General features: G+C 48.0%; 1 protein-coding gene across 1 annotated transcript; it reads left to right on the top strand.

Annotated features, from left to right (window-relative positions):
• The first annotated feature begins 250 nt into the window (after positions 1-250).
• Positions 251-25,840, top strand: FTCD (formimidoyltransferase cyclodeaminase). The gene is made up of 14 exons (XM_077314105.1): positions 251-387; positions 1,585-1,768; positions 3,514-3,642; positions 6,127-6,215; positions 8,673-8,852; positions 9,896-10,033; positions 12,532-12,663; positions 13,857-13,918; positions 14,963-15,092; positions 15,676-15,837; positions 20,321-20,364; positions 22,012-22,150; positions 23,220-23,315; positions 24,996-25,840. The coding sequence occupies exons 1-14, from the start codon at positions 334-336 to the stop codon at positions 25,080-25,082; spliced, it is 1,626 nt and encodes a 541-aa protein (XP_077170220.1). The 5' UTR covers positions 251-333; the 3' UTR covers positions 25,083-25,840.

The following is a 25,840-nucleotide window of genomic DNA, read 5'->3' as shown; positions in this document are numbered from 1 at the left end:
GGGACAACTTTGGGAGAAAATTATCTGCAGTCTGGAGATTGGTTGCAGTTCTGAGAGATCTCCAGGTTCCACTTGGTGGTTGGCAACCATAGGTTCTGGGCTTCAATGGCAGAACAAAGTTAAGGCCAATTTGGTAAAGAAAGTTTCTTTTTAGTTGGTTTTGTTTGGGGTAGTTAATGAGAAACCCTGCAGTTCAGAAAGGTCACGGGCAGCCCGCCAGGAAGTTTCTTGATTCTCCAGCTAATGTTTTTTAGCCAAGACAGCAAAGGCCGTGAACAGCTGCTCCCCTCTAGTTCCTGGAGCCCCCACAAATACAGGGAAAATCCCAGAACCATGACGGCATTAGTAGAGTGTGTGCCCAATTTTTCTGAAGGCAACAACCAAGAGGTAAGTTCTGAATGATTTTCTCCATTAAAAACTCCCTTTGAGGCAATGCTCAGATAATGGCCAAGCAGGCATGTTTGTTTATTCCATCATCATTTGTCTTCCCAGCTTGTTGGGAGGCATCAGGTTGACACAAAGAGGTATGTGAGAAAAGAACCTGGGAAGGAAATGTTTCACGGTTCTACGTTTGGTCTAGAAAGAAATCTTTCTATATTTATCAGCTTCAACAGACTTTACCCAGGTGTTGAATATATTCAGTGGCTTAGATAGAATTAGGCCCTGGCCTGGATAGCCCAGGCTAGCCCAATCTGGTCAGACCTTGGAAGCTGAGAAGAGTCAACCGTGTCTAGTATTTGGAGGGGAGACTTCTGAGGGATTCCAGGGTTGTGACTCTTAGGCAGGCAATAGCAAACCACCTTTGAACATCTCTTGCTTTGAAAATCCTGCCGGGTCACTCTAAATCAGCTGTGACTTGACGGCAAAAAAAGAAAGATAGAATTCATAGACAATTGGCAGGGAAGTGCTCACACAGAAGAGCTGGACATTCAGAAGGGAAAAAAAACAATACAAGCATCAAAAAAGTGTATTTGAAAACCTACTTTATCTGTACATTTATTTATGGAAGTGTATGAACATTCTTGTGGTGCAGAGTGGTAAAAAGCTCTGCCCATGAGGCTGGGAGTTCGATCCCAGCAGCCGGCTCAAGGTTGACTCAGCCTTCCATCCTTCAGAGGTTGGTAAAATGAGTACCCAGCTTGCTGGGGGGTAAACGGTAAAGACTGGGGAAGGGAATGGCAAACCACCCCGTATTGAGTCTGCCATGAAAATGCTAGAGGGCGTCACCCCAAGGGTCAGACATGACCCCGTGCTTGCACAGGGGATACCTTTATGAACATTCTACGTGTCCTCAGCCTTTTAAAAACCAGTTCTTCACCACCATTCATTTTATTTCTCCCTGTCCTCCAAACTATCTTGGTTTGCAAAGGAAACGTGTCTGATTACACCGGGAGAGAATACTGTATGGGAAGTACTGTGCTGTCACTGTGCCCTGCTATCTTCAGTATAACAATACAATCTTTAAGTGGCTGTTTTCTTCTTTAAGTAGCTGTTGGAATTGCCCTTCGAGGCTGGCTGCGCCAAATGATTCGCTGACTGCAATGCCAACCCAAGTTCCCTAATGGCCTGTGTGCTCTGATTCAGGTCATCAATGAGATCGCCAAGGCCATCTCCCAGACTGAGGGCTGCAAGCTCTTGGATGTGGATGCTGGGCCTTCCACCAATCGGACTGTCTACACCTTCGTGGGGAGTCCTGCGGCAGTTGTCGAGGGAGCACTGAATGCGGCCAGGACAGCTTTTCAGCTCATCAACATGGAAAACCACAAAGGTGATCAAAGTGGGAGGAGGGAATTAGGGACACGGATCAGGTTCTCACTAGAGCAGTGGTCCCCAACCTTTTTATCAGCGGGGACCACTCAACGCTTGACAATTTTACTGAGGCCCGGTGGGGGGGTAGTTTACTCCTCTACTCTCAACCACTGCCCTAACGCTCTCTGGTCGCTATGGTAATGTTTAAACATCCCTTCAAAATAAGATACAGACACGCTACAACAATGAACATAAGGAACATTTTATTTTTCATGGAAATTTTAACTCATGGCAATGACAAATCAATGGGAACCCTGAGCTTGTTTCTCTGCAACGAGATAGTCCCATCTGGGAGTGAGGGGAGACAATAACACCCGAAGTGTGTTACCGAAGTGTGTTGTAAAGGGCCGGGGGGGGGGGAGAAGGCGTCCTTCGGGGCCCACCTCCAATTAGTCAACGGACCACACGTGGTCCATGGCCCACAGGTTGGGGATTGCTACACTAGAGGACTCTGCAACTTTTGACCATGTCTGTTCCCAGTTTGTTTTGACCATGTTTGTTCCCAACTTTTGACCATGTTTGTTCCCAGTTCTTGTGCAAAGTATCCACAAGAGCCATCCCACACCTCAAAGGGATATCACAGCACCACATGAATTGAGGTGAAGATGAAATTCTCCTTAGGTCATGGGCCTCTCTGGACATTGATGTTCTAATCGGTGTGATGAGTTGGCTGTAATGTTGGGGGTTGGGCTTAATATGGGAAACCAAGATTCAAATTCTTGGCCAGACCTAAAACTCACAAGATGGGCTTGCGCAAGTCAATTCCTTTGCACCTTCCCATGAGGTGGTTTCAAAGACCGTTTCCGCATTAGCAATATCGATCAGAGCTGCATTTTTAAAGGATCAACATTTCTGTCCATTTTTGCATTAAAATTTGCCTTTCCAGGTGCAGATCCAAATAGCCCTCTGATTTACCACATGTTTTGGAAATTCCCGGTTGCAGCAATTTCTTTGGTCCCAGTGGAATCTGATTTGGGAATGCCCAATGGAGAAATGCATACATTCAGGGTTTTTTTCCCCTGCACCTGCCATTTTGAGTTGTTTGTGCATGCCCCTTTCCTTGTCGCCATCCCTTCCCCCTCCCTTTATCTCCCTTCCTCCCTCCATCCCAAATATCTGACTTAAAAAAAAGAAAATCGGGTTATCACATGGCAACACTTTTAAGCAATAAAAATAGTGACAGTCTCCTGTGTTGCACTGCACCAGCATTGTAACGTGATAACCCACTTAAAAGATACATCCAGTGTGCTGGGAGAGGAGAGTGGGAGGTGATTTAGGGTGCAGAATGATGGAATGAAGGAGTGCAATGAAAAGAAAAGTGTGAACAGGCACCATTTTGAGGGGAAAGAGAAGGTGATTGTAAGCTGCTTTGAGACTTCTTCAGTAAAAAGCAGGATACCAAAAAAGCTCTTCTTCTTCTTCTTCTTCTTCTTCTTCTTCTTCTTCTTCTTCTTCTTCTTCTTCTTCTTCTTCTTCTTCTTCTTCTTCTAGAATTTGCACCCTTGGTTAGGACAGGATGATGGGCTGGGAGTGCAGGAAAGCCAAGATAAAGTTCTGCACAACCTCTGCCATCCTCCAACCTCAGACACGGTTTCTGAAACCAGTGCATCCACCTGCAAGTCCAGCTTCCGTTTCTCCATGGCTGCTCCATTGCATTCTTCCAGCCTCAGAGTGCATCTCTGAAACCTGTCTTTCCTCCCTCAGGTGAGCATCCGCGGATGGGAGCCCTGGATGTTTGCCCCTTCATCCCAGTGAGGAACGTCACCATGGCAGACTGTGTTCACTGTGCCAATCTCTTTGGGGAGCGTTTGGCAGATGAACTTCATGTGCCCGGTAAGTTGGCTGCAAGCAAAAGATCGGGAGATCTTCTATCCTGCTCAACGCCAAGGGCTGGGAGTTAACAAAGCTAGAACTGAAATGTTGTTCCAGAAAAGACTGAAGTCAAACTGAGGCTTTAAAGACTCCTGCAAGTAGGTGGATACCTCTGGGAGCAGGCTACTTGTTCTTAAAGGTATTATGCCTCATTGTAGTGGCAAATACATTAATGGAGTTGTGGAAGGATCAGTTGGAGAGAAGGCCTTGGGCCATGTTGCCCTGCTCCCCCCACCCCAATGACCAGTGATGGGCCTGGGGGGGGGAGTAGGGAGGGGCCCTGGGTGGGCATGTGGACAGTGATGTTTCCCAATCATATTATGTATGATCGCGCCACTTCTGGCGTTTCTTGAAGAAGAAGAAGAAGAAAAAGAAGAAGACGAAGATGAAGAGAGTTGGTTCTTATATGCCGCATTTCTCTACCTGAAGGAGTCTCAAAGTGGCATACAGTCGCCTTCCCCTTCCTCTCCCCACAACAGACACCCTGTGAGGGTGGGGAGGCTGAGAGAGTCCTGATATTACTGTTCGGTGAGAACAGCTATATCAGTGCCGTGGCGAGCCCAAGGTCACCCAGCTGGCTGCATGTGGGGGAGTGCAGAATTGAACCCGGTATGCCAGATTAGAAGTCCGCACTCCTAACCACTACACCAAACTGGCTCTCACACAGTTTCTGAAGCCTGTAGAATGTTTCAGGGGTTTCTCAACAGTAAAATAAATTCTACAGACAGCCTGACTCTCAGAGGGTATGTGGGACACATACATGCTTTGGGGGTACTTGGTCATATCCCCCTCCCTCCCTGGCAAAAACACACACACACACTGACTTCCTTCCTTCCTTCCTTCCCTCCCCCCACCCACCATTTCCCCCCTTATCTGTTGGTTTCCCAACCTTCTTCTTGGCTCCTCCCCTGTCCCTCCCTCCCTCGAAAACACATACACACACACACTCACTCCCTTCCCCCTCCCATTTTCCTCATTACGTACTGGCTTCCCAACCTCCCTTCCCCTCAAGCAAACACACACATACACTCCCTTCCCTTCCCCCCCCTTTCCCTTCCTTTTTCTGCTTACCTTCACCACTGTCTCGGCCCCTGCTGGGCATGCAATGGCTGCCTAGGCCCCTCTTCATCTCCTGGTGTGTTTCATGGGTGGGACTATGGACATCACAGCTGTGTTCATTTCCGTTTTATAAGGCGCACCAGAAGATGTGTCCCACATCAAAAATCAAGAAAGGGTGTCTTGGGGCTCCTCTTACACATCAAAGACAGGTTACCTGGAAAGTATCTCTGCTGCTGTCTTCAGGGCTTTCTCAGCCTCACCTCCCTCACTGCGGGGAGAGGAAAGGGAAGGAGATTGTAAGCTGCTTTGAGACTCCTTCGGGTAGAGAAAAGCAGCATATAAGAACCGACTCTTGTCATAATATTTATAATTTCTAAAAAATATTGATGCACCACCTCTCCACTGCTTGCTCAGACAGGCTTACAATAAAATAATGGATTGAGCTTCCGTCTACTGACTGCAACACAGAATCTCCAGTGCCTTTGGTATCCTTGGTGCCCTGTCCTTTACTCCTCTCTGGGCATTTGTGACAGTAACGTGGCAGCTTGGTAGGGGGTGGGGGGTTAGAGGGAGAATTGGGGTGGCAGGAAGGGGATTCTTACTGTTCTTGATTTTGTTGTTTAATTTGTTGTGAGCCACCATGGGCTCGCTGGCCTAGGAGCAGCAGTATAAAAGCCTAATAAACAAACAGGTGGACAGACAGACAGACTCCCATGATCTAGGTGTCACAACCCATAGAAGGCTCATCCAGAAGTTTGCCTTCTGACCCAATAGAGCAAAGTCCCAGAACATCAAGCCCTTGATCAAAGTTGGTTTATTAAAAGGAACATACAGGAACAGGCATCAATGGAGGTTCACCATAGCAAGGAAATCATGAAGACAATGTGAACAAAGGACCTATAGGGCTGTATATAAGTTTGGGCTCTTGCCCCTAGGATCCAGGCAGGAAACAGGGTTATCAAGGGAAAAGTGTTTGAACTCAGAGGTGTGAATACTGGTGCCAGCCAGGCTGGGTTATCTCCCCAGCTGGCCTTCCACTCCTAGCCGCTAGAAGGGTTGTTTAACATTTCAAAAGGGCAACATAGGGATACCACTCACCTTTCGCAGTGAGGCAAAGCGTAAACAGGAAAGAAGTGGATGGGTGGAAAGGAGGAGCCCACCTCCAGCCTTGGACAAATACCTTAGATTGACATGGGGACATGACACTAGGGCCTATTCTGCACACAATAGATAATGCACTTTCAATGCACTTTAGAAGTAGATTTTCCTGTTCCGCACAGGACAATCCAGCTGCCAAAGCACATTGGAAGTGCATTATCTTATGTGTGCAGAATGGGCCTAGGTTGGATGGGGAGAGGCAGCTCAACCTTCTAATTCTCATTGCAGTGTATTTGTATGGCGAAGCTGCTCTGAAGGCAAGCAGGAGGTCTCTGCCAGATATCCGAGCAGGAGAATATGAAGCCCTCCCCAAGAAAGTAAGTGTCTCTAGGCGGTTCTGCTTTGAGCCTGGTAGCAAGGACACTTCGGCTTTATTGGGGGTGGTTTACCCCTACTGAAAGGCAGAGGCCCTGTAGCTGTCCTGGCTGCTCCCTGTTTCAGATGCAAAAAGGAAATCACACAGGATGGTGCAATAATCAAAAAAGAAAAGCACGTGGTTATATGTATTCCAGTAAAGTTGACTTCACCAGCATGAAACAGTATTTCAGTCTTTCTGTTTAATCTGGAAGAAATGGTGCATCATCACAACATGAAGCAGAGGAGGTCAAACTGAGCACACGGTCTCTTAGACCCACTCTTGCTTCTCTTAGGGACCATGAGCTCAGTTCGGCTTTGTGTGGTCATGTATAACTAATGAATGAGCTGAGGAAGATTTGAGAAACTAGCTCATATCCAGATACTGGTTCTCTCTCCCTCCCTCTGTTCTATGTTAATGAAGACGTTTTTCATCTTACTCTGCTTCATGATGCGAAGATGTACCGTTTCTTCCAGATTAAATGAAAGACTGAAATACATTTGGTGAAGTTGAAGGGCCATTTCGCACGGCTTCAAAATAGCACAATGGTTGCTAATTGGAAACGCTACTAATTTGCCATAACCCACGACGTCGTAGACAATCTGCAACAATCCTGAAACCGACCCGCAAAAAGCGCTTCGTTGTAGCGCTTTCAGGGGAATCCAGAAAAGTGGATTCACCCTCCGGATAGCGATACACTCCTGCAACCAATCTGCAACAATAGCGCTAAAGACCTGTGCGTTACCATTGTTGCGGGTTCTTCGAAGTCCCTCCTCCCGAGCCTGTCCTCCAAACTTCCGGCGAAGCGATCGCCATTTTTTTTCTCCGAGCGAGCGGGGATAAACGCACCAGCGAGCCTCTTTCTGTTTAGAGGCTTCCCTGGCTTCAGTCCTTCACCTTTAGTCACTAAGCACAAACCACATAAAAGCCCGTTTGCTGAAATAAAGTCCCTTTATTTTTTACACATTAATTCAGCCGAAAATCGGGCCCGTGAGAGGGGGGGGGGATTTTTTCTTTATCACTCGAGGCAGCGTGCCAACGATCATACAATCAAACGACAGCTCACATTAGGCAGCTGGATGGGTCTCTCCGTTGCAACGAATCTACCTAGATTCGTTGCTATGGGTCTGTTTTTTTTTTTTAAAAAAACCTTTCTTAAAGGGAAAGGGGCTGTTTGGGAGCATGCTAACGGCTGCCCATTGGCTGCTTGACGGCCAGGGGCGGGACGAGCTTGGCAATAGCACTTCCTTTCTAGCGATTTCTGCCGAGACCGGAAGCCTGTGGGAAACGCTAAAAAACGCAACTGATTCCACTACAAAGGCAGGTATGCATAACGACGAATTCCACTATTTTAAATGGCGATTTTTCATTCCGCAAACAATTTGCAACAAAGATCCCCGTGCGAAAAGGCCCGAAGTCAACTTGATTGGAATTTATATAGGATTGCTGAGCCGTACCGCTTTCTTCTTTGATTACTGCTTGTCCAAAACAGGCATCTCGCTCAAATTTCTCCTACCGCTCCCTCCGCTACATGCAGGCGTTCCCAAGTATCATTCCTACTGTTTCTTCAGAATGCCTATGAAATTCTGGGAGGCCAGTCTGACAGTTCTTAGAAAGGTCATCCTCTGCACGGTCCTCACCACGAAGAGAAGCAGCATTGTCCAGGATATCTTTTTTTATAATGATTTTGGGTCATGGAGCAGAGAGGAACAGGCCCTTGCTGAAGTGGAGCAAGACCCTGGGTGCAAGAAATCACTGTATCACCGTCTGTATAATCACCGACACACAGAGGAAGGAAAATCCTTCGAATCTTCCCAACATGAAAAAATGCTGCAGTTACTATTACAGTACTTTTATGACATGTGGCCCGTCAATTAACCACCTGGGCGGTTCCCATTGAGCCAATTTGGTGTGGTGGGTAAAAGCAGCAATCTTTAATCTGGAGAACTGAGTTTGATTTGCTGCTTGTCCTCCTCATGCAGCCTTCGGCCAGTACCAGTTCTCTCAGAGCTCTCTCAATCTCACCCACCTCACAGAGTGTCTGTTCTGGTGAGAGAAAGGGAAGGTGACTGTAAGCTGCTTGAGATTCATGAGGCCTGCTGGGTGATGTTGGGCCATTCACAGTACTCTCAGAGCTCTCTCAGCCCCACCTTCCTCACAAGGTGTCTGTTGTGGGGAGACGAACGGAAGGTGATTATAAGCCACTTTGACACTCATGAGGCCTACTGGGTGACCTTGGGCCAGTCATAGTTCTCTCAGAGCCTCACCTACTTTGTAGGGAATCTGTTGTGGGGAGAGGAAAGGTAGGCTTTGAGACTCCTTCAGGGAGTAAAAAGACAGGTATAAAAAAACAGCTGTTCTTCTAAACGAAGAGTGGGTTGAATAATATCCACCCCTTTCTTCTCTTCTATTTTTTTAGCTCAGAGAAGCAGAGTGGGCCCCTGACTTTGGCCCTGCAAACTTTGTTCCCAGATGGGGAGCGACAGTCACAGGTGCTCGGAAATTCCTCCTGGCGTACAACATCAACCTGCTGTGCACGAAGGAGCTGGCGCACCGGATAGCCCTGAACATCCGGGAACAGGGCCGGGGGAAGGACCAGGTACCCTGGGTTCGGGGGAAGAAACTCACTTGTCAGTGTTTTTGTTACAATCTTTGTTCAAAAGAGTTCAAAACAGGCACAATGAAGAGGGACCCTCCCAGTGTTTAAAAGGGATGATACAAGAGTATCAGATTTCATCTCTTTTGCAACAGGTTAGAAAGGCCTCCGTTGGGAGGGTGGGGTGCGGACGAGCAAAGGGACCACTCTGATCTCATGATCTGCCAGCATGGATTCTGCAGCCTGCTTGGAAATATTTTCCCCTCTACCCTCTTCTTCCCTTGCCGTTTCTGCCTTCTGCTTGATAGCAGATGACTCTGAAACTGTAGTAAAAAGTGCATCCAAAAGTACAAAGCAGTCATTTACAGTCATGATAACCAAACAATATTATAAATGAGTGTGTAATAATCCAACAATACAAGTGTGATACGAAAAAATCCAGGCAACAGTTGATTAGGTTATTTCCAGATGAATTCCAAACAATGCTCCGTTAGTTCCCCATTTTGCAAGGTGGCTTCTACAATGGACCCAACAGAAGTAATAATATTAATAAGTTTCTCAAGGGAATAAGCAACAAAATGACTTAGAAGAATTTTCCAAAAACTGAACTATCAGTGGTGTTTTCCCAAGCTGCACATAACCGGTTCTATGATCAAGAGAAAGTTCCCAATGGCATCCCAGCCTCCAAGTAGCCGTTCTCTCCAGGGAATTGATCTCTTTAGTCTGGAGAAGACCTGGGGACTGGCGTTCCTAAGATGAGCTGTAATTCCATGCAGTTCCCAGGTCCCACCTGGAGACTGGCATCCTGACCCCTTCCCATACTGCTGATGCCTGGAAGTGAATCAAGCCCCAGTGGTCCCCTGGTGTCCTTCCTCTAGTGCGTTTGGGTGGCTTGGCTGGAGAACTGGCCCTGGGCTGAGCCAGCCAGTGACCCTCAGTCTTGGCTGATCTGCAGAAAGTTTTCTTTGCTGGGATTCTTGCTAGAGTGTATGCGGCAGAGGATGCAGGTGCTCAGCATGAGTCTTCTCCTTGTTCTCTCTCTGCAGCCGGGGCGCCTGAAGCAGGTGCAAGGCATGGGCTGGTACTTGGAAGAGGAAAACATTGCCCAGGTCTCCACCAACCTGCTAGATTTTGAGACCACCCCCCTCCATACAGTCTACGAAGAGGTCTGCAGGGACGCTCGGGTGAGTTGCCTGTGTTGCCTTGCTTGCCTTCAAGAAACAGAGAGAGCTCAAAGCCCACATGGCTAGCCCTCCAGCCCTTTGAGGATCTCAGAAGAGGTGGTTGGCAGAGTTTAAAGGTGCAAAGGGGAGAACTGTGAAGCACCAGTGACCTAGAGGGGGTGGGAAGGGGAGGGACCCCAGGTGGGCTCTGCTTCCCAACAATATTCTGCACGATTGCACCACTTCTGGGGTTTCCTAACAGCAAAATATGTGGAAAAGACCCTTCCTGGGACTAGACATCCAAGCCCCCTAGGACTTTCCCATAGCATTTTCCTTCTTCCTCATTATGCAAGAGGGAATTAGTGTTCAGGGAGATCAGATCTGAGCCTGGGCATAAATGTAGCTCCCAAATCAATGGTAAAAAAGTTGAGAAAGGCTGTGTGGTGTAGTGGTTTAAGTGGCTGTGTTTGAGCCTCCTCCTCATGCAGCCAGCTGGGTGACCTTGAGCTAATCACAGTTCTCTTAGAGCTCTTCTAAAGCAATCCAGCAATGTAGTATGTTGTGCAAGATGTAGCCCTTTAAATCATACCTTTGGCACATGGCATCCCTTTTTCCGTAACTTTTGCGTGATTGCAAGAACATAAATAACCCAAGCGCAAAGAGACCTCCATAGAGGCCATGTGACATGTAGAGCAATGAGAATAACCCCACTATCACTGAAGAGAGCGGTTTCAGACAATAACCAGTCATAGAGGCATGCTGGCAACAAAGGAGTTAAGCTTTTGACAATGCTTTTTGACAGCTGAAGGTTAGGAGCCAGAGTATGAAAGGAGATTTGAGTGAAAAGGGTCAACATTGACAGGAGAATGGGCAAAGGTCAGAATTCTAGAACTGGAAAGGAAAGGAAACATTTTACTGTTGTCCCTGGTACAGTAGGTTAAGTGTAATGTTTAACAAGAAGGTTAACAGGGTAAAAAAAAAAAAAACCCTGCCTGAGAAGCCAACTCCCCCTTTCTGGTGTGTATGGCTTAAGCACCGCTGTCCCACTTCTTTAAATTAATTCTTTCTATTTACCTCCAGTATAGTTCAAGTATACCTTGGTCATTCAATTGAGAAATAAGAACATTGTCTTGTCTTTGCCGCTTTACCTCAGAACTGAGTCAGAAGCCACGGATGTGGGGGCCACATTTATGTCCAGGCTCAGATTCTATCTCCGTGGATGTTAATTCCCTCCTGCATTATGGGGGAAGAGGGAAAATGCTATGGAGAACTCCTTGGGAGTGTGGATATCTGGCCCCAGGAAGGGTCTTTCCCACATCTTTTGAAGTCTCTATCTATGCATTTTGCCTGTTTTGAACATGGCACAGAGACATCTGAGCAGTCAGAAAGGTGTTCCTAGATAGAAGGTCAGAAAAATATTTCAGCTCTTTTATATGCATTTAGCCTTGTTGTGCAGTTGACTTGGTCAGAATAAGAATGTTGGAGTCTCATCTGGATTACGTATCAAAATCCATAGACTGTAGGATTCATGTTAAAAGGCTGAAGAAACTACAACAGGTGGGAGGTTCTCAGCTGACCTAAGCAATCCTGTAGACAGAAAATTGCTTGGTTTGTGAAGAACTGGGCCCATAACCCACTTTCCATTATGAGTTTGTTGGCCTCAAAGCCGCTGTTTTAATATCGCTCAGTAACTCTGCTCTGTATGCTGCTAGGGTTGTCAACACTGACTTGAGAAATTCCTGGAGATTTGGGAGTGGAGCCTGGGGAGGGAATAGTTGGGGGAGGAGGTGGAGGGTGGATTTCAGAATCAGCCCAACTTTCAGAGCCAGTGTGGGGTAGTGGTTAAGAGCGGTGTTCTCTAATCTCAAGAGCTGGGTTTGATTCCTCACTTCTCCATGTTTAGCCAGCAAGGTGACCTTGGGCCAGTCACAATCCTGATAGAGCTGTTCTTGCAGAGCAGTTCTGTCAGAGCTCTCTCAGCCTCACCGACCTCTCAGAGTAGCTGTTGGGGAAGAGGAGGGGAAGGCAATTTTAAGCCACTTTGGGACTCCTTCGGGTAGTGAAAAGCAGGATCTAAAAACAATATCTTCTCATTCCTCCAGTGAAGCCATTTTCTCCAGGAGATCTGCTCTCTGTCATCTGGAAATCAGTTGTAATTCTGGGAGATCTTGAGACCCCAACTGGAATTTGGGCTATGTTAGGAAATACAATCTCATAACATTGGAGCAGATGCCTATGTGATACCTTATAATTTGATTTGTATTAAACCTTCTTCAAACTGGGAACATAGATAGAGGAGTAATCACTGGGTTTGAATACCTAGGACTGGTGTCTCTACACATTGGATTAAACTTTTGAGAGACTTATTGAGCACATAAGCATTGATTGGTCAGCCTCCTGATTTCTTTTGCTTTTTCATGGACTTCCCAACTGGAGTTTGGCAGCCCTGAATGGTGCAGATTGCTGACCACTACATGTGTAACCCTGCTAGCTTGTAAAATGCCATTTCTTGCCCTTAGGATCTCAACCTCCCGGTGGTAGGATCTCAGCTTGTGGGCCTAGTCCCCAAAAAGGCCATTCTGGATGCAGCAGAATTTTATATAAACAAAAACAGTCTCTTCATTCTGGAAGAAGATCACAAAATCAGGCTGGTAATGTCTCACCTGTCATTGACTGAATGTTTTATGTCCTTGTGGATTTGGTTTTGATGGTTTTCATGATATGCTTTTATAATAATTTGTTTCAAATGAGAGCTGCCTGGGTGGCTCTCATTGGGCGTCAAGGTAGCATGCAAACTTTGTAAGTAAATACAATAAAGAAGTTGGAACCTCAAGAGAAGGCATGGCACAGTTACACCCTTCCCAGAAAAGAAAGGTCGCCCAGTTATTTTTTGTCCCACTAGGGCCAAGGAAAGGAGACAGGTAAACAACCCCTCTGGTTTACATGCAAACAAAATGAGTGTTTTGGGGGGGTGTCTCTTTTAAACAGAACTTGGGCCCACCACTTGGGGGACTGCTTGCCCCCATTCCTAGCTTGCAGCCCTTGAGATGGAAGTGCCAATTGCAATATATGCAGAGAGGGAAGCCTACAGAATGTGTCAAGGTGTTGCATCATTCCAGATGGGGAGTGGCTGCCTGGGTGGGGAAGCCAGAGAAGAATGACTAGGATGGGCAACCGATCCTTTTTGACTTGGGTTGCCAGCTCTGGGATGAGAAATTCCTGGAGACTCCAGGGAGGTGCCTAGGGAGGGCAGGGTCTGGGAAAGGGAGGAACCTCTGCAGAGTAGAGTCTGCTATCTGAAGCAGCCATTTTCTCCCTGGAAACTGAACGTCATCTGGAGATCAGTTGTAATTCCAGAAGTTTTCCAGGCAACCTCCATGAATCCATGGATAGCGGGGATGTTGGGACTTCTGGACTTGGCTTGGTATGCCTAAGTCCCTCCAGAAAACAAAGCTGCAAAGAAACAGCACATTTTGAAAGTTTGCAGCTATTAGTTACCTTTGTGGGTGAGGCACAGACTCATAGCGCTTTGAGGTTTAAAAGAGAGAAATCTTTACAGGAAAGATTATTTACACATTTATATCATATTCATCTGTGTCAGTGCCCAGAACTCCGAAGAACACTAGAGGCATGATGTGAAGGCAAGCAATAGCAAATGACCTCTGAACATCTCTTGCCTGGCAGTCAGACAATCCGAGGATCTCCTACACATATGCTATGCAATAATCTGAAAACATGCCCAGTGTGAAATCTGAACAGAGGTCGGTCCACTAGTAAGAGCTCGGGAAGTTCAGCTCCCAGTTCACAAAAATGACATCCTTGGCTCCTGTTTTTTCCATTGCAGGTCGTCAGCCGGCTGGGGCTGGATTCCTTGGGCCCATTCAATCCCAAAGAGCGCATTATTGAGTATGGACATTTTCATTTCTTTTGTCTTTTGGGGAGTTAGGTTGCAGATCTGTGCTCCTTTGCTTGTTTTAGGGCTCACTATGAAGTCATGCTGGGGTCCCTTCCTGCCTTGATAGCAAATGGGATCAAGGGAAGTGTTGGTGGGGAACAGATAGAAGCAAAGTTCTGCCACATTTTCTTCACTTCAGAAAATTTCGCCACAGAGAATCATCTCCTCCTCATGTGGCTTTAGGTACAGCCAAAGAAATGTTCTGAACAATTTCAGAGTTTTGCTCAAACTGTAGGGTCGCTATGCCTGGCAACTGATGGGAAGCTCAAAGGGGGGGAAAAGGGGGGGGGGATGGTATCCAATATGCCATTTCTGAGGAAAAATGGAAGTGATTTAGGGTAGCTCTAGGAATAATTGGAATCTCTATGGTAAAACGATAGAATTTCAGGCCATTCCTGGAGCTCCCCTATGAGGCAGTGGTCCCCAACCCCCGGTCCGGGGACCGGGACCGGTCTGTGGATCATTTGGTACCGGGCCGCGGCTCATCCTCATCCTCCTCCCCAGCTGCTGCCTCAGGGGCTGCCCTGCCACTCTGCGGCCGACTCACCTTTGGTGCTCTCCGGTGGCTGCCATGGCTGGGGCTCCCCCTTGGCATGGCACTGCGCAGCTGCTGCTGGCAGTGCCTCCTAGCGGGCGGCAGGAAGTCAGGGGCGCCGGGGCTCAGGCAGCAGCAATGTCCCTTGGCAAAAAACTACCCCCCCGGGCCTCAGTAAAATTGTCAAGCGTTGACCAGTCCCTGGTGATAAAAAGGTTGGGGACCACTGCCTTGAGGATTTCCCATGGAAGTGACCTAGTAGTGCAGATGCTGCTGCCATTTGTTTAAAATAATCCTTCCCTTTCTGCAAAGGATATTCAGGTCTTCCCAGGGGAATGTCAAATCTATCGGACAAGCAGCAGGAAGGTGTCCGAATATCCTGCTTTCCTCAGTGCATTAGATCCCCTTCGCCTAAAAGTACATGAGGGTGATATTGCGATTTCCTCTTTGTGTTCTGAAGGGAGATGGTGCAGGATGGGGACGGGAGTGGCTGCCTGGTCTCTCTGCCTCTTCGCACCTTGGTGCAGAAAGTCGGGTCCCGCTCAGCAGCTCCTGGCGGAGGGTCCGTCTCGGCAGCAATCTCTTCTCTGGTACGTGGTGCTTAAACAAGGTGACCCTCAACTAGCCATCTCACAAGGCCGTCTTTCCAGGCATTGCCCCTTTGCACTTGACTCCTGCACGGCCAGTGCTTAAGAAGACCATCTCCAGATGGGTAAAATTCTGGGGAGCTGCTCCAGTCCAAGTAGAAGGTCTGATTCAATTAAAGGCAGCTCCATTTCCTCGGCCTCACCGGCTTCTGTGAGCTCACCTGTTGGCTGCGTTGCATTGATCGTGACTTTGAACTAAATAAAAGAGAAAACACTGCGTGTGGCTATAAGTAAACATAGATATTAACACAAAAGCAAATTTTGTTTGCATTGTGGATTTATGGCCCGAAGTATCCAAAAGCGGAACTCATGGTGTTTAACAAGAACGAAGTTTTGGCTGCAAGCCTTCATCAACACCAATACTGTTGCATAATGAAAGCCCAGTTCATGAGAAACAAATAACATGTTAATCGCCCAGAGCTGTAAAGAGCAGGCAGTATAAAAATCTAAATGAATGAATGAATGAATGAATGAATGAATGAATTGAAAACGTGTAGTAGACCTTACTCTGCTTATTTCCTTATAGGGAGCAGCACTGGGCTGTATGGCGGGACTGATGACCTATGGAAAACGGCAATTTGAAGAACTGGACCCAGTCATGAGGCAGTTAATACCTCCCTTTCATCAAGCCATGAATGAGCTGGTGGTCATGGTGGATGAAGACTCCAGGGCTTTCAGCAGCTACATGGTGAGAGACATCAGTCAGTCAGTCAGTCAGTCAGTCAGTCTATCTACCCTGACCTGGGCTGATTCTGCACTTACTTTGTTTATTCTGTTGTGGATCCTGCTGAATTCAGATCGATTTGAACTCAGGTCTTCCTCTATTCCTCCCACCCACTGAAACAGAAAGTGTTCTGCACTTGATTGGGGAAGCTCAAAACAGGGAAGGGTGCCAATTGCAGCAGGAGTCTCTTTCTTACTTTTCTTGAATGGGGGAGGTGGGAGGATAGGGGCCAGCAAGGGAGAGGGAAATAACAAGAGGCAAATCTCTGCAAAGAGAAGTTAGGGCTTCTGGAGCACAGTCACATTAAGGGAAGCCTTGCAACCGGGAACCAGGAAGTCTTTGAACTGATGCCCTGGCCAGTCAGGGAAGACTGCTTTGCTCCGAGGCATGCAGTGAGTTAATTAAAAAAAAAGCAAAAATCTGCACATTTACTGATGGTGTTTTTTAAAATATTGATGCTTATATCTACTCCAGGATATTGCGGGGGAAAGGTAGGGTCACTCTGGATCAATCATGCAAATTGCAGAGGGAAAATTTAAAGTGCCCCAAATCAAAATGGAAATCGAATTCAGAGTAGACTGCAGGGATTTAGTCAATTTGGGAGTGGGTAAAAAGCCCCGTGCAGACTACACCCAGGATAGCTCAGGCTAGCTCGATCTTGTCAGATATCAAAAGTTAAGTCCCCAGGGCTGTGAGGGTGGAGGCTAGGGAGGGTCCGATCTTGGTCCTGTGCAATGCAAGGTCGATTAAGAACAAGACCTCCACTCTGCAGCACTTCTTTGCAGAGTCGGGGGCGGACCTTGCTTGCGTGACCGAGACCTGGGTGAGGGAGGGGGAGTCGGTGGCCTTGAAAGAACTGGCCCCCCCCAGGATTCTCGGTCCTACACCAATCTCGGACCCATAAGAGGGGAGGGGGGGTGGCAATTCTGGCCCGGGAGACTCTCGCCTGCAGGGCTCTCCCGGTGCCGGAAATCAGTGGAGTGGAGTGTGTCGGTATTGGGTGGGGCTCGGTCGAGAGCGCGGCCATCTGGCTGGTATACCGTCCGCCCAACGCGCCACCAGATGCCCTGCCCCGCCTGCTGGAGGCGGCGGCCGCCTGGGCGTTGCAGTTCCCTAGGCTCTTAATCCTGGGTGACTTCAATGTCCACGCGGACTCGCCCACTTCAGGACTTGGTGGGGACCTGGTGTCATCCATGGCGACACTAGGGCTCTCGCAATTTGTTGCCGGTCCCACTCATCACGCCGGCCACACGCTTGACTTGATTTTCGGTGCCGGGATAGAGGTGGTTCTGGAGCCAGCTTTGGCCGTGCCATGGTCAGACCACTATGCCCTGCGGGCCCGGCTTGTGATGCCACCCCCTCCCCAGTTGGGCGGCGGGCGCACTTTTGCCCGCCCGCGGAGACTCATGGATCCAATTGGTTTCCGGAATGCTCTGCGGGACCCGATGCCTCCTGGCAACTCACTGGCGGCGTTAGTAGAGGACTGGCAGTCCCGTCTGACAGCCGCTATAGATGAGATTGCCCCTAAGCGTCCTCTCTGCCCTCGACTCAAACGGGCCCCCTGGTACACGGGGGTGCTCCGGGAAAAGAAGAGGGAGGTGAGACGACTAGAGCGAGTGTGGCGGAAGACTCGCGACGAAGCTGCAAGAACATCTTATCGCACGCTTATGAGGGCGTATGAGATGGCGGTGAAAGTGGCGAAGCGAGAGTTCTTCGCCACGGAAATCGCGTCCGCAAGCTCTCGCCCGGCCCAATTATTTAGGGTAGTTAGATCCCTTACCGCCCTTCAGGGGCGCCAAAATATTAGTCAATTGGCACTTGGCTGCGAGGCATTAGCGAGCTTTTTTGCGGATAAAGTCTTGTCGCTTCGCCATGACCTTCCTGTCACAATTAATACAGTAAATGAACTGGAGACCTGTTGGCCGTCTTTGGCAGCGAGGTTTGATGGCTTCAGACGGCTCTCTTCTTCCGAAGTGGACAAGTTGCTGGGGTCGGTCAGGGCGACCACCTGCCCCCTTGATCCCTGTCCCTCTTGGCTTCTCAAGGGGAGCGGAGAGGGGATAGGAGGCCAACTCAGGGATATTATCAACCTTTCCCTGAGTTCCGGGGAATTCCCCGAGCGGCTGAAGGAGGCAGTGGTTCGCCCTCTCCTGAAAAAATCAACGCTGGACCCGCAGGACCCTGCCAACTACCGCCCGGTGTCGCATCTAGCGTTCCTGGGCAAGGTGGTGGAAAGGGCTGCGGCGGACCAGCTCCTAGCTTTCTTGGATGAAACTTCGGCACTCGATCCATATCAGTCTGGCTTCCGTCCTGGCCACGGGGTGGAGACGGTGTTGGTCGCTCTGCTGGATGATCTCCGTCGCCAGCTGGATAGAGGCGGGTCAGCCGTGCTGGTCCTTCTGGATCTGTCGGCTGCTTTCGACACCGTGGACCATGAGATATTGGGCCACCGCCTCGCCGGTACGGGGATACGGGGTACAGCCTTGCGCTGGATACGCTCCTTCCTCCAGAACCGGACCCAGAGGGTTGCAGTGGGGGATGAGCTCTCGCGCCCTTATGGACTCCCTTGTGGGGTCCCACAGGGCGCGGTTCTCTCCCCCACACTATTTAACATCTTCATGCGCCCTCTGGCCCAGCTGGTACGGAGTTTTGGGTTGGGCTGCCATCAGTACGCTGATGACACCCAGCTCTATCTCCTCATGGACGGCCACCCAGACTCCCCCCCAGAACCATTCGCCAGATGTTTGGAAGCAGTGACAGAATGGTTTGAGCAGAGTCGCCTGAAACTCAACCCCTCCAAGACGGAGGTCCTGTGGCTGGGAAGTAGGGGGCGGGAACAGGAAGCGCATTTACCCACCCTGGCAGGGGCGCATCTTACCATCGCGTCCCAGGCTAGAAACTTGGGTGTGACCATTGATGCCTCCCTGACTATGGAGGCGCAGGTCAGGAAAGTAGCCGGCCAGGCATTTTTCCATCTTCGCCAAGCCCGGCTACTAGCGCCCTACCTGTCCCCCGAACACCTGGCCACTGTGATCCATGCAACGGTCACCTCCAGATTAGATTTCTGTAACTCGCTCTACGCGGGCCTACCCCTGTCTCTGATCCGGAAACTCCAGCTGGTACAAAATGCAGCCGCTAGGGTCCTCACCGGCACACCTTGGAGGGCCCACATCCAGCCTGTGCTGAGGCAGCTGCACTGGTTACCAATTGCTGTCCGGATCCGGTTCAAGGTTCTGGTTCTAACCTTTAAGGCTTTACGCGGGCTGGGACCCACATACCTGAGGGACCGCCTAGTGCCCTATGCCCCCCGCAGGGCTCTGCGCTCTGCGAGTGAGAATCTTCTGGTCGTTCCCGGCCCTAGGGAAGCACGCCTAGCCTCGACCAGGGCCAGGGCCTTTTCGGTCCTGGCCCCCACCTGGTGGAATGAGCTCCCGGGTGAGCTGCGGGTCCTGCGGGACCCTTTAACGTTCCGCAGGGCCTGCAAGACGGAGCTCTTCCGCCAGGTCTATGGTTGAGGCTGGGGCTGCCGGGGTACATCGACTGCTCTCCCTCGGGCTTCCTGAACATCGTTGACCTCCTTCTCCTCCACCCCCCCTTCTTTAGGAATGGGGGTAGGAAGGGGATCTTATTATTGTGCTGCCATGTTGTGACATTTTAAAGTCTTTTAATGGGAGTTTTAATGGGTTTTTTAAGACATTGTAACCCGCCGCGAGCCATTTGGGAGTGGCGGGAAATAAATCGAAATAATAATAATAATAATAATAATAATAATAATAATAATAATAATAAGTGGGATCAGCCCCGTCTTTGGATAGGAAGTTCTGGGTTGCTACACAGAGGCAGGTGATGGCCCATTCCCTGTGAATGTCTCCTGTGGGTTTGAATACTTACACCATCCTCTGTCTTTCTAACAATGCCATGACATCATTCGCCCCCTGTATTTGCTGCTGTGGGACTGAGGCCAGAGGCCAGACAACCTCAAAGCTATTCTATGCCATCCATTGGGCAAAGCTGCATTGTAAACCATTGAGACACCTTAAAGACAGAGAAAAGTGTGGGTATAAAGACCACCTTTTCTTCTTCTATAGTGCTGGAGATCTTAATTAATGGGAGTCATTTCTGTCTGCAGAATGAGTCTTCCTTATATCCCTTCTTACTGAAGGACAAAATACCCTTCACAAGACTCCTGGGGGCAGAGGACCCCAGGGTTAGTTGCAGATCAGCTGCAGGAGAAGGGAATTAAGAAAAATTGCCCTTCCATTAACTGAAATCTAGTGAGGGCAACATGTTTATCGGTAGGGCTGTGATGTAAATATCTCGCATCTCACATCATACATAATGACAAGTGCTTGTTCAGGAACAGGCAAAGGGAAGAATTCTTTCTGTGTAGCTCTAACAGTGAAGAAAAATACAGTTAGATAAATGTGTATTTCTCACCTCTCCTCAGGAAGCTATGAAACTTCCCAGAAATACACCTGAGGAGAAAGAAAGGTATGTAATATGGGATTGCCGGAAAAATGATTCTGTATTCCAATCGCTTACCTACCCCACACCTTTGTTACCTTTAGGCGGCTTTAGTGTCATGGTTTCCCGAGAACGGCAGTTTCCCGAGGGGATTTGAGAATTTTCTATAACAGATCTGCAAACTCTCTGTTTCCACCATTTCTGGGAAAGAGAGACATGAGCTGTGTAGGGCCATCCTAAGTATCTGAGGAGCCATTCGCTAAAAACTCCAAAGAAGCTCTTCATAACTTCTGTAAAGGAGGGCGGGAAATGCATTCTGCTCAAGCTACATGCGATCTAACATTTACCTGCTCTTGTAAGTCTTGTGGGTTCTGGGTGAGAAGATGACAGGCTTATAAATAGTTGAAAGAAAGAAAGCAACCTGCTGGGAAGGGGCCATGGTGTAGAAGCAGGTACAGTTCCCAAGGATGGATGGGCAGATGTATACGAATGGGCAGTTGTTCATCTTACCCCACTGAAGGCTCTGCTCAGATGAGTGAATCTATCATGGTGGAGCATAGAAGCATAGAAGGAGAGGTAGTTCCAGCGATATGAGGGCACAAGGCCTTGAAGGGCTTGGTTTATAGCAGGGTAGGGAGGTCAATCCACATCTAGGGACCAGCGGATCACCTGGGTAGGAGCTTCTAACTGTTTTAAGGTTCTCGGGAACCGGGGGAACTTAGGCAAGGGAGGGAAGAATCAGGATGTAAATGCAACATCCCTGCATCACCTGGAAGTGACATCAGAGGCAATACTATGGTTTGGGGGCAAAACTCTATGGTGAGGCTAATGCTAACATAGAGGTTTTGCCCACAAACCAGAGCGTCAACCTTGATGTGCTATCCTATTTCCAGATAACATAGGGTTTCCAGCTCTTGGTTGGGAAATACCTGGTGATTTTTTTTGGGGGGGGGGGGAGTTGGAGCCAGGAGCAGGAGAGATTTGGGGGTGGGGAGCACCCTCAGTGGAGTATAATGCTATGGAGTCCACCCTCCAAAGTAGCTGTTTTCTCCAGGGGAACCGATCTCTTTAGTCTGGAGATGATCTATAATTCCAGGTGATCCCCAGATCCCATCTGGAGACTGACATCCCTAGAGATGCAGGGACAGCAAATTTACTTCCAGATTCTTTCCTCCATGCTCCAGGTAAGTCCCCCACCCCCATCCCCTACCGGCATGCCCTACAGAAGCAGCGACTCTATAACAGACAGTTGAATTGAACCCTGTAACTAATGAGTAGCCAGTGGAGTAACTGCAGAATCGTCCCGGTTATTGCAAACCAAGGGTACTCTCTCATGAGATGCAGATCAACGGAGAAATTCTTTACAAAAAAGAATTCAGAGTTGTTTTAACAGATCCAAGAGGGTAAATCTGGAAATATCATGATAGAAGTCTATTGCTAAGAACAATTTGGCCTGTCTTGGGGTATACATAAGAAACCCCTCCCCCATTTCCTCCCCCATTAGCTATTCCCACAGCAGCAAGGCTTTTATCGTCAGATGGGTAGAACAAAGCAAAACTTACAATTTTGCACCTAGCGGACAAAAGGCAGCCAGAACTACTCGCCGGGGCCGTAACATGCAGAGCAAGTGATAGGGTCTGAGCATTTCTCCTTTGGCTTCTTTCCGGCCTGCAGGCGCTCAGCAGCCATGCAGATGGGCCTGAAAAAGGCGGTTGGCGTCCCTTTCTCGCTGGCAGAAAAAGTTCACTCCTTATGGCCTTCCCTAAAAGAAATGGCTCGTCATGGGAACATTGCCTGCAGATCAGACATTCAGGTATGCTGTTTAATTGAAGACCTGGCTAGGAAGAAAAAGGCTCTTTGGTTTTGTTTTTCAAAGGATTGTGTAATTAATTATGTTTGTCTGCTAAAAAATAAGAGGATCTTAAAGGAATGGGGGAGGGGGATGTGTCTGTAAAAATTAAATGTATTGTGATAGCATGAGTGTGTTGCCAAAAAAAAAAAAAGACAGACAAAAATGGGTTGCAGCCAGACAGAAGATAGGTTGCTGACCACTAACCAGGGACTGATGAATTTCCAAAGTTACAACAGATTTCCAGATGACAGAGATCAGTTCCGCTGGATGAAATTCATTCATTCATTCATTCATTCATTCATTCATTCATTCATTGATTCATTCATTCATTCATTCATTCATTCATTCATTCATATTTCTGTTTGGATTTGTATCCCGCCTCTCACGACTTTGTCACCTTGAGGCAGCTAACAATTAAAACCATAAATAATATCCCGTAAAACCACAGAATAGTACACATAGTGTCCCATAAGATGGCAGAAAACAATCTACCCAACCCAACTCTACTGAATCCAGCCAGAATGTAACTCAACTCTAAGTTATAATTATAGTCACAGGATGCTTGGCTAGGGTAGGTCCCCTGATCGAAACTCCGGTCAACCCACCCCCTCCTGACCTCAACTAAATGTCTGGTGGAAGAGCGCCTTCTTGCAGGCCCTGGAAGCTTTGGAGGGTAGATGGTATAAATTATCCTAGGGTTGCCAACCTAGGTAGTGACGGGAAATCTTCTATTACAACTAATCTTCATGTGAGAAAATGGCCACTTTGTATTGGAACTGCAATCAGCAAGTAATCAGTCCTAAAGGGCTGGTGTTAAACTGTTAGAGCAACTAAGTTGTACCTGTGTGCTCACTAGTGACATCAAGTGGTCACAGAGGAGGTTGCAATGGAAAAAAAACCTAGCACAATTTCTCAGGTTAGAGTTCAAGTGCTCCAGGATGGGACCAACTATGGTTCTTGTGGTATCTTTCTCAATGATGATTGTTGAAAACACACACTATATTACTCCCTTAAAACAAATTGCATGTAGGTGGCAGCAAAAGCTCTAGAAGCTGGCGTATTTGGTGCCTCATTCAACGTCATCACCAATCTGAAAGATATAACAGATGAAGGCTTTAAGCAGCAGGTAAGAAATGTTCACTTTGTCATTGTGTGTGGTTCCTCTACCAGTGTTGCATAATGTTGACATGCTAGTTGCCCTGGTAGTATTGATAGTGGGTTGGAAACCTCCAGGTGGAAATTACAGGTGATCTCCAAACTACAGAGATCAGTTCCCCTGGAGAAAATTTCTGCTTTAGAGGGTGGATTCTATGACACTGAGGTCCTTCCCCAAGCTTCACCCCCTCAAGCTCCACCCTCAAGTCCCCAAGAGTTTCTCAACTGGGTTCACTGATATTTCCTTAATATGATAAAAGTTGTTGGGAGTCATCCAGTGTGGTTTTTCTTGAAGGCACCATTCTGTATGCACCTGTCCTTGCAGAGCACTCTGGGATAGTGGCAGTGGGCAGGTAAACAGGTATGTGGCAGTACTCTGTCAATGGTGAGAGGTTAGACGGGAGACCCGTTTAGTTCTAAAGACAGGTGGCCACACTATGGCTCTCCAGATGCCCATGGACTACAGTTACCATGAGCCCCAGCCAGCAGCATGTTGGCTCATGGTAGCTGTAGTCCTTGGATATCTGGAGAATTACAGTTTGATCACCCCTGGTCAAAGGAGATTTCAGGTCCGGCTCTGGCATAAGCCATAATAACCTGGCATAGTGTAAGGGGTACATACCTTGGCACTCCCCCCTGTAAGTCTTCCAGGATCTAGGTCAGGCTTTGTCAACCAAGGTTGTGTGAAACCCTGGGGTTTCTTGATGGCCCTGGGATGGTTTCCTGTAAGGTTGGGAGTTACTTAATTTTAATATATATTTTATATTTATTAAATATTTATTGGGTGATAGGACCATATATGGTCATGTCAACCTGCCCCCCCCCCAAAAAAAATGGCCAGTGGAGATCCTCGATGGTAAATAGTTCAGAAAGGCTGCTCCATGTTTTGTTTTATTGGCCAGTTCGTTTTATTGTTTTAAGTGTTGATGGTTCATAATCCTACCATTTTGATTGGTTTATTGATTTATTCCCCAGTTTTTCCCCCAGTAGGGACACAACCAGTTGCGTCCCCTCCTTTTTATCTACACAGCAGGTTAGATTGACATAACACTTTGGACTAGCCCAAGCTGTTCAATTGGGTTTCCATGGCAGAATGGGAATTTGAACCTGGGTCTCCCAGCCTCTAGTCTGACTCTCTAACCACTGCACCACACTGGCACCATGCAGATTTTAATGTCTGTGATCCATCTCAAGTCACTGGATAGGGAGGAGGAGGAGAAGAAGAAGAAGAAGAAGAAGAAGAAGAAGAAGAAGAAGAAGAAGAAGAAGAAGAAGCAGCAGCAGCTTTTCTATGCCCTACTTTTCACTACCCAAAGGAGTCCTAAATTGGCTTACAAACACCTTTCCCTTCCTCTCCCCACAACAGACACCTTTTGAGGTAGGTGGGGCTGAGAGACCTCTAAGAGGACTGTGACTGGCCCAAGGTCACCCAGCTGGCTGCATGTGGAGGAGTAGGGAATTAAACCTGTTTCTCCAGATTAGAATCCACCACTTAAAGAAATGGAATATAAATCAGGTGCTGTTAAGCTCATCTTGACAGGGGAATATTGATGGGACGGGGGGGGGGGGGAAGCTCTGCTTAGAAAAATGTATTTTCTTCTTACTTTTTGGATTTTGTCTTGAGTCAATGTGGCTATCTTGAACTGTGCAGGTGCAGATGAAAGTCTCCCATTTTGTGGAGGAGGCCAAGGAAAGTGCTGCATTTGTCCTGGAGCTGCTGGAGGAACGAACCACATGAAAACATCGCTCCTTCACTGTGCAAAGGAATTTGCAATGCTGTTGCTTCGTATGCTTTGTGGAATCCTACTATCACTACTTGTTCTCTGTCCTTCGTCTGGCAAGAAATCAGCTATAGATTTCACTGTCCTGCATTCCTTGCCCTGCCCTTAGTTTATTTAAACAGTCTTAGACCAGAACTGTAATTAAAAAAACAACAGATAAATAGCCTAGCCCTGCCTATTACTTCTCTTACAGCATCTGTGGAATGGTTTCTGTTGGTCGCTATCATGTTCAAGAACCACATAATATTTGATCTGGACCAACAAAAGTGCCTTAGAACAAAGTGCAAGTTTTTGAGTTCTCCAGAACTCTATGTCATTTTGAAGGTTACAAAAAAGGAGAGAGGGTTGAAGAAGAAGAAGAAGAAGAAGAGTTGGTTCTTATGTGCCACTTTTCTCTACCTGAAGGAGTCTCAAAGTGGCTTACAGTCGCCTTCCCTTTCCTCTCCCCACAACAGACACCCTGTGGGGTGAGTGAGGCTGAGAGAGCCCTGATATTACTGCTTGGTCAGAACAGCTTTATCAGTGCCGTGGCGAGCCCAAGGTCACCCAGCTGGTTGCATGTGGGGGAGCGCAGAATCGAACCCGGCATGCCAGATTAGAAGTCCGCACTCCTAACCACTACACCAAACTGGTGTAGTTAACGTGTTAGAAGATAATTGCATCACTTTCTGTTTTTGTAAGATCCATTGAGATAAAGAATTCTGGACAATTCAAA

This window comes from Paroedura picta, chromosome 1 (genome assembly GCF_049243985.1).
Source record: "Paroedura picta isolate Pp20150507F chromosome 1, Ppicta_v3.0, whole genome shotgun sequence".
Classification (NCBI taxonomy): Eukaryota; Metazoa; Chordata; class Lepidosauria; order Squamata; family Gekkonidae; genus Paroedura; species Paroedura picta.
Note: the sequence above shows the minus strand (reverse complement) of the source record. Positions and strands in the feature narration are given on the sequence as shown.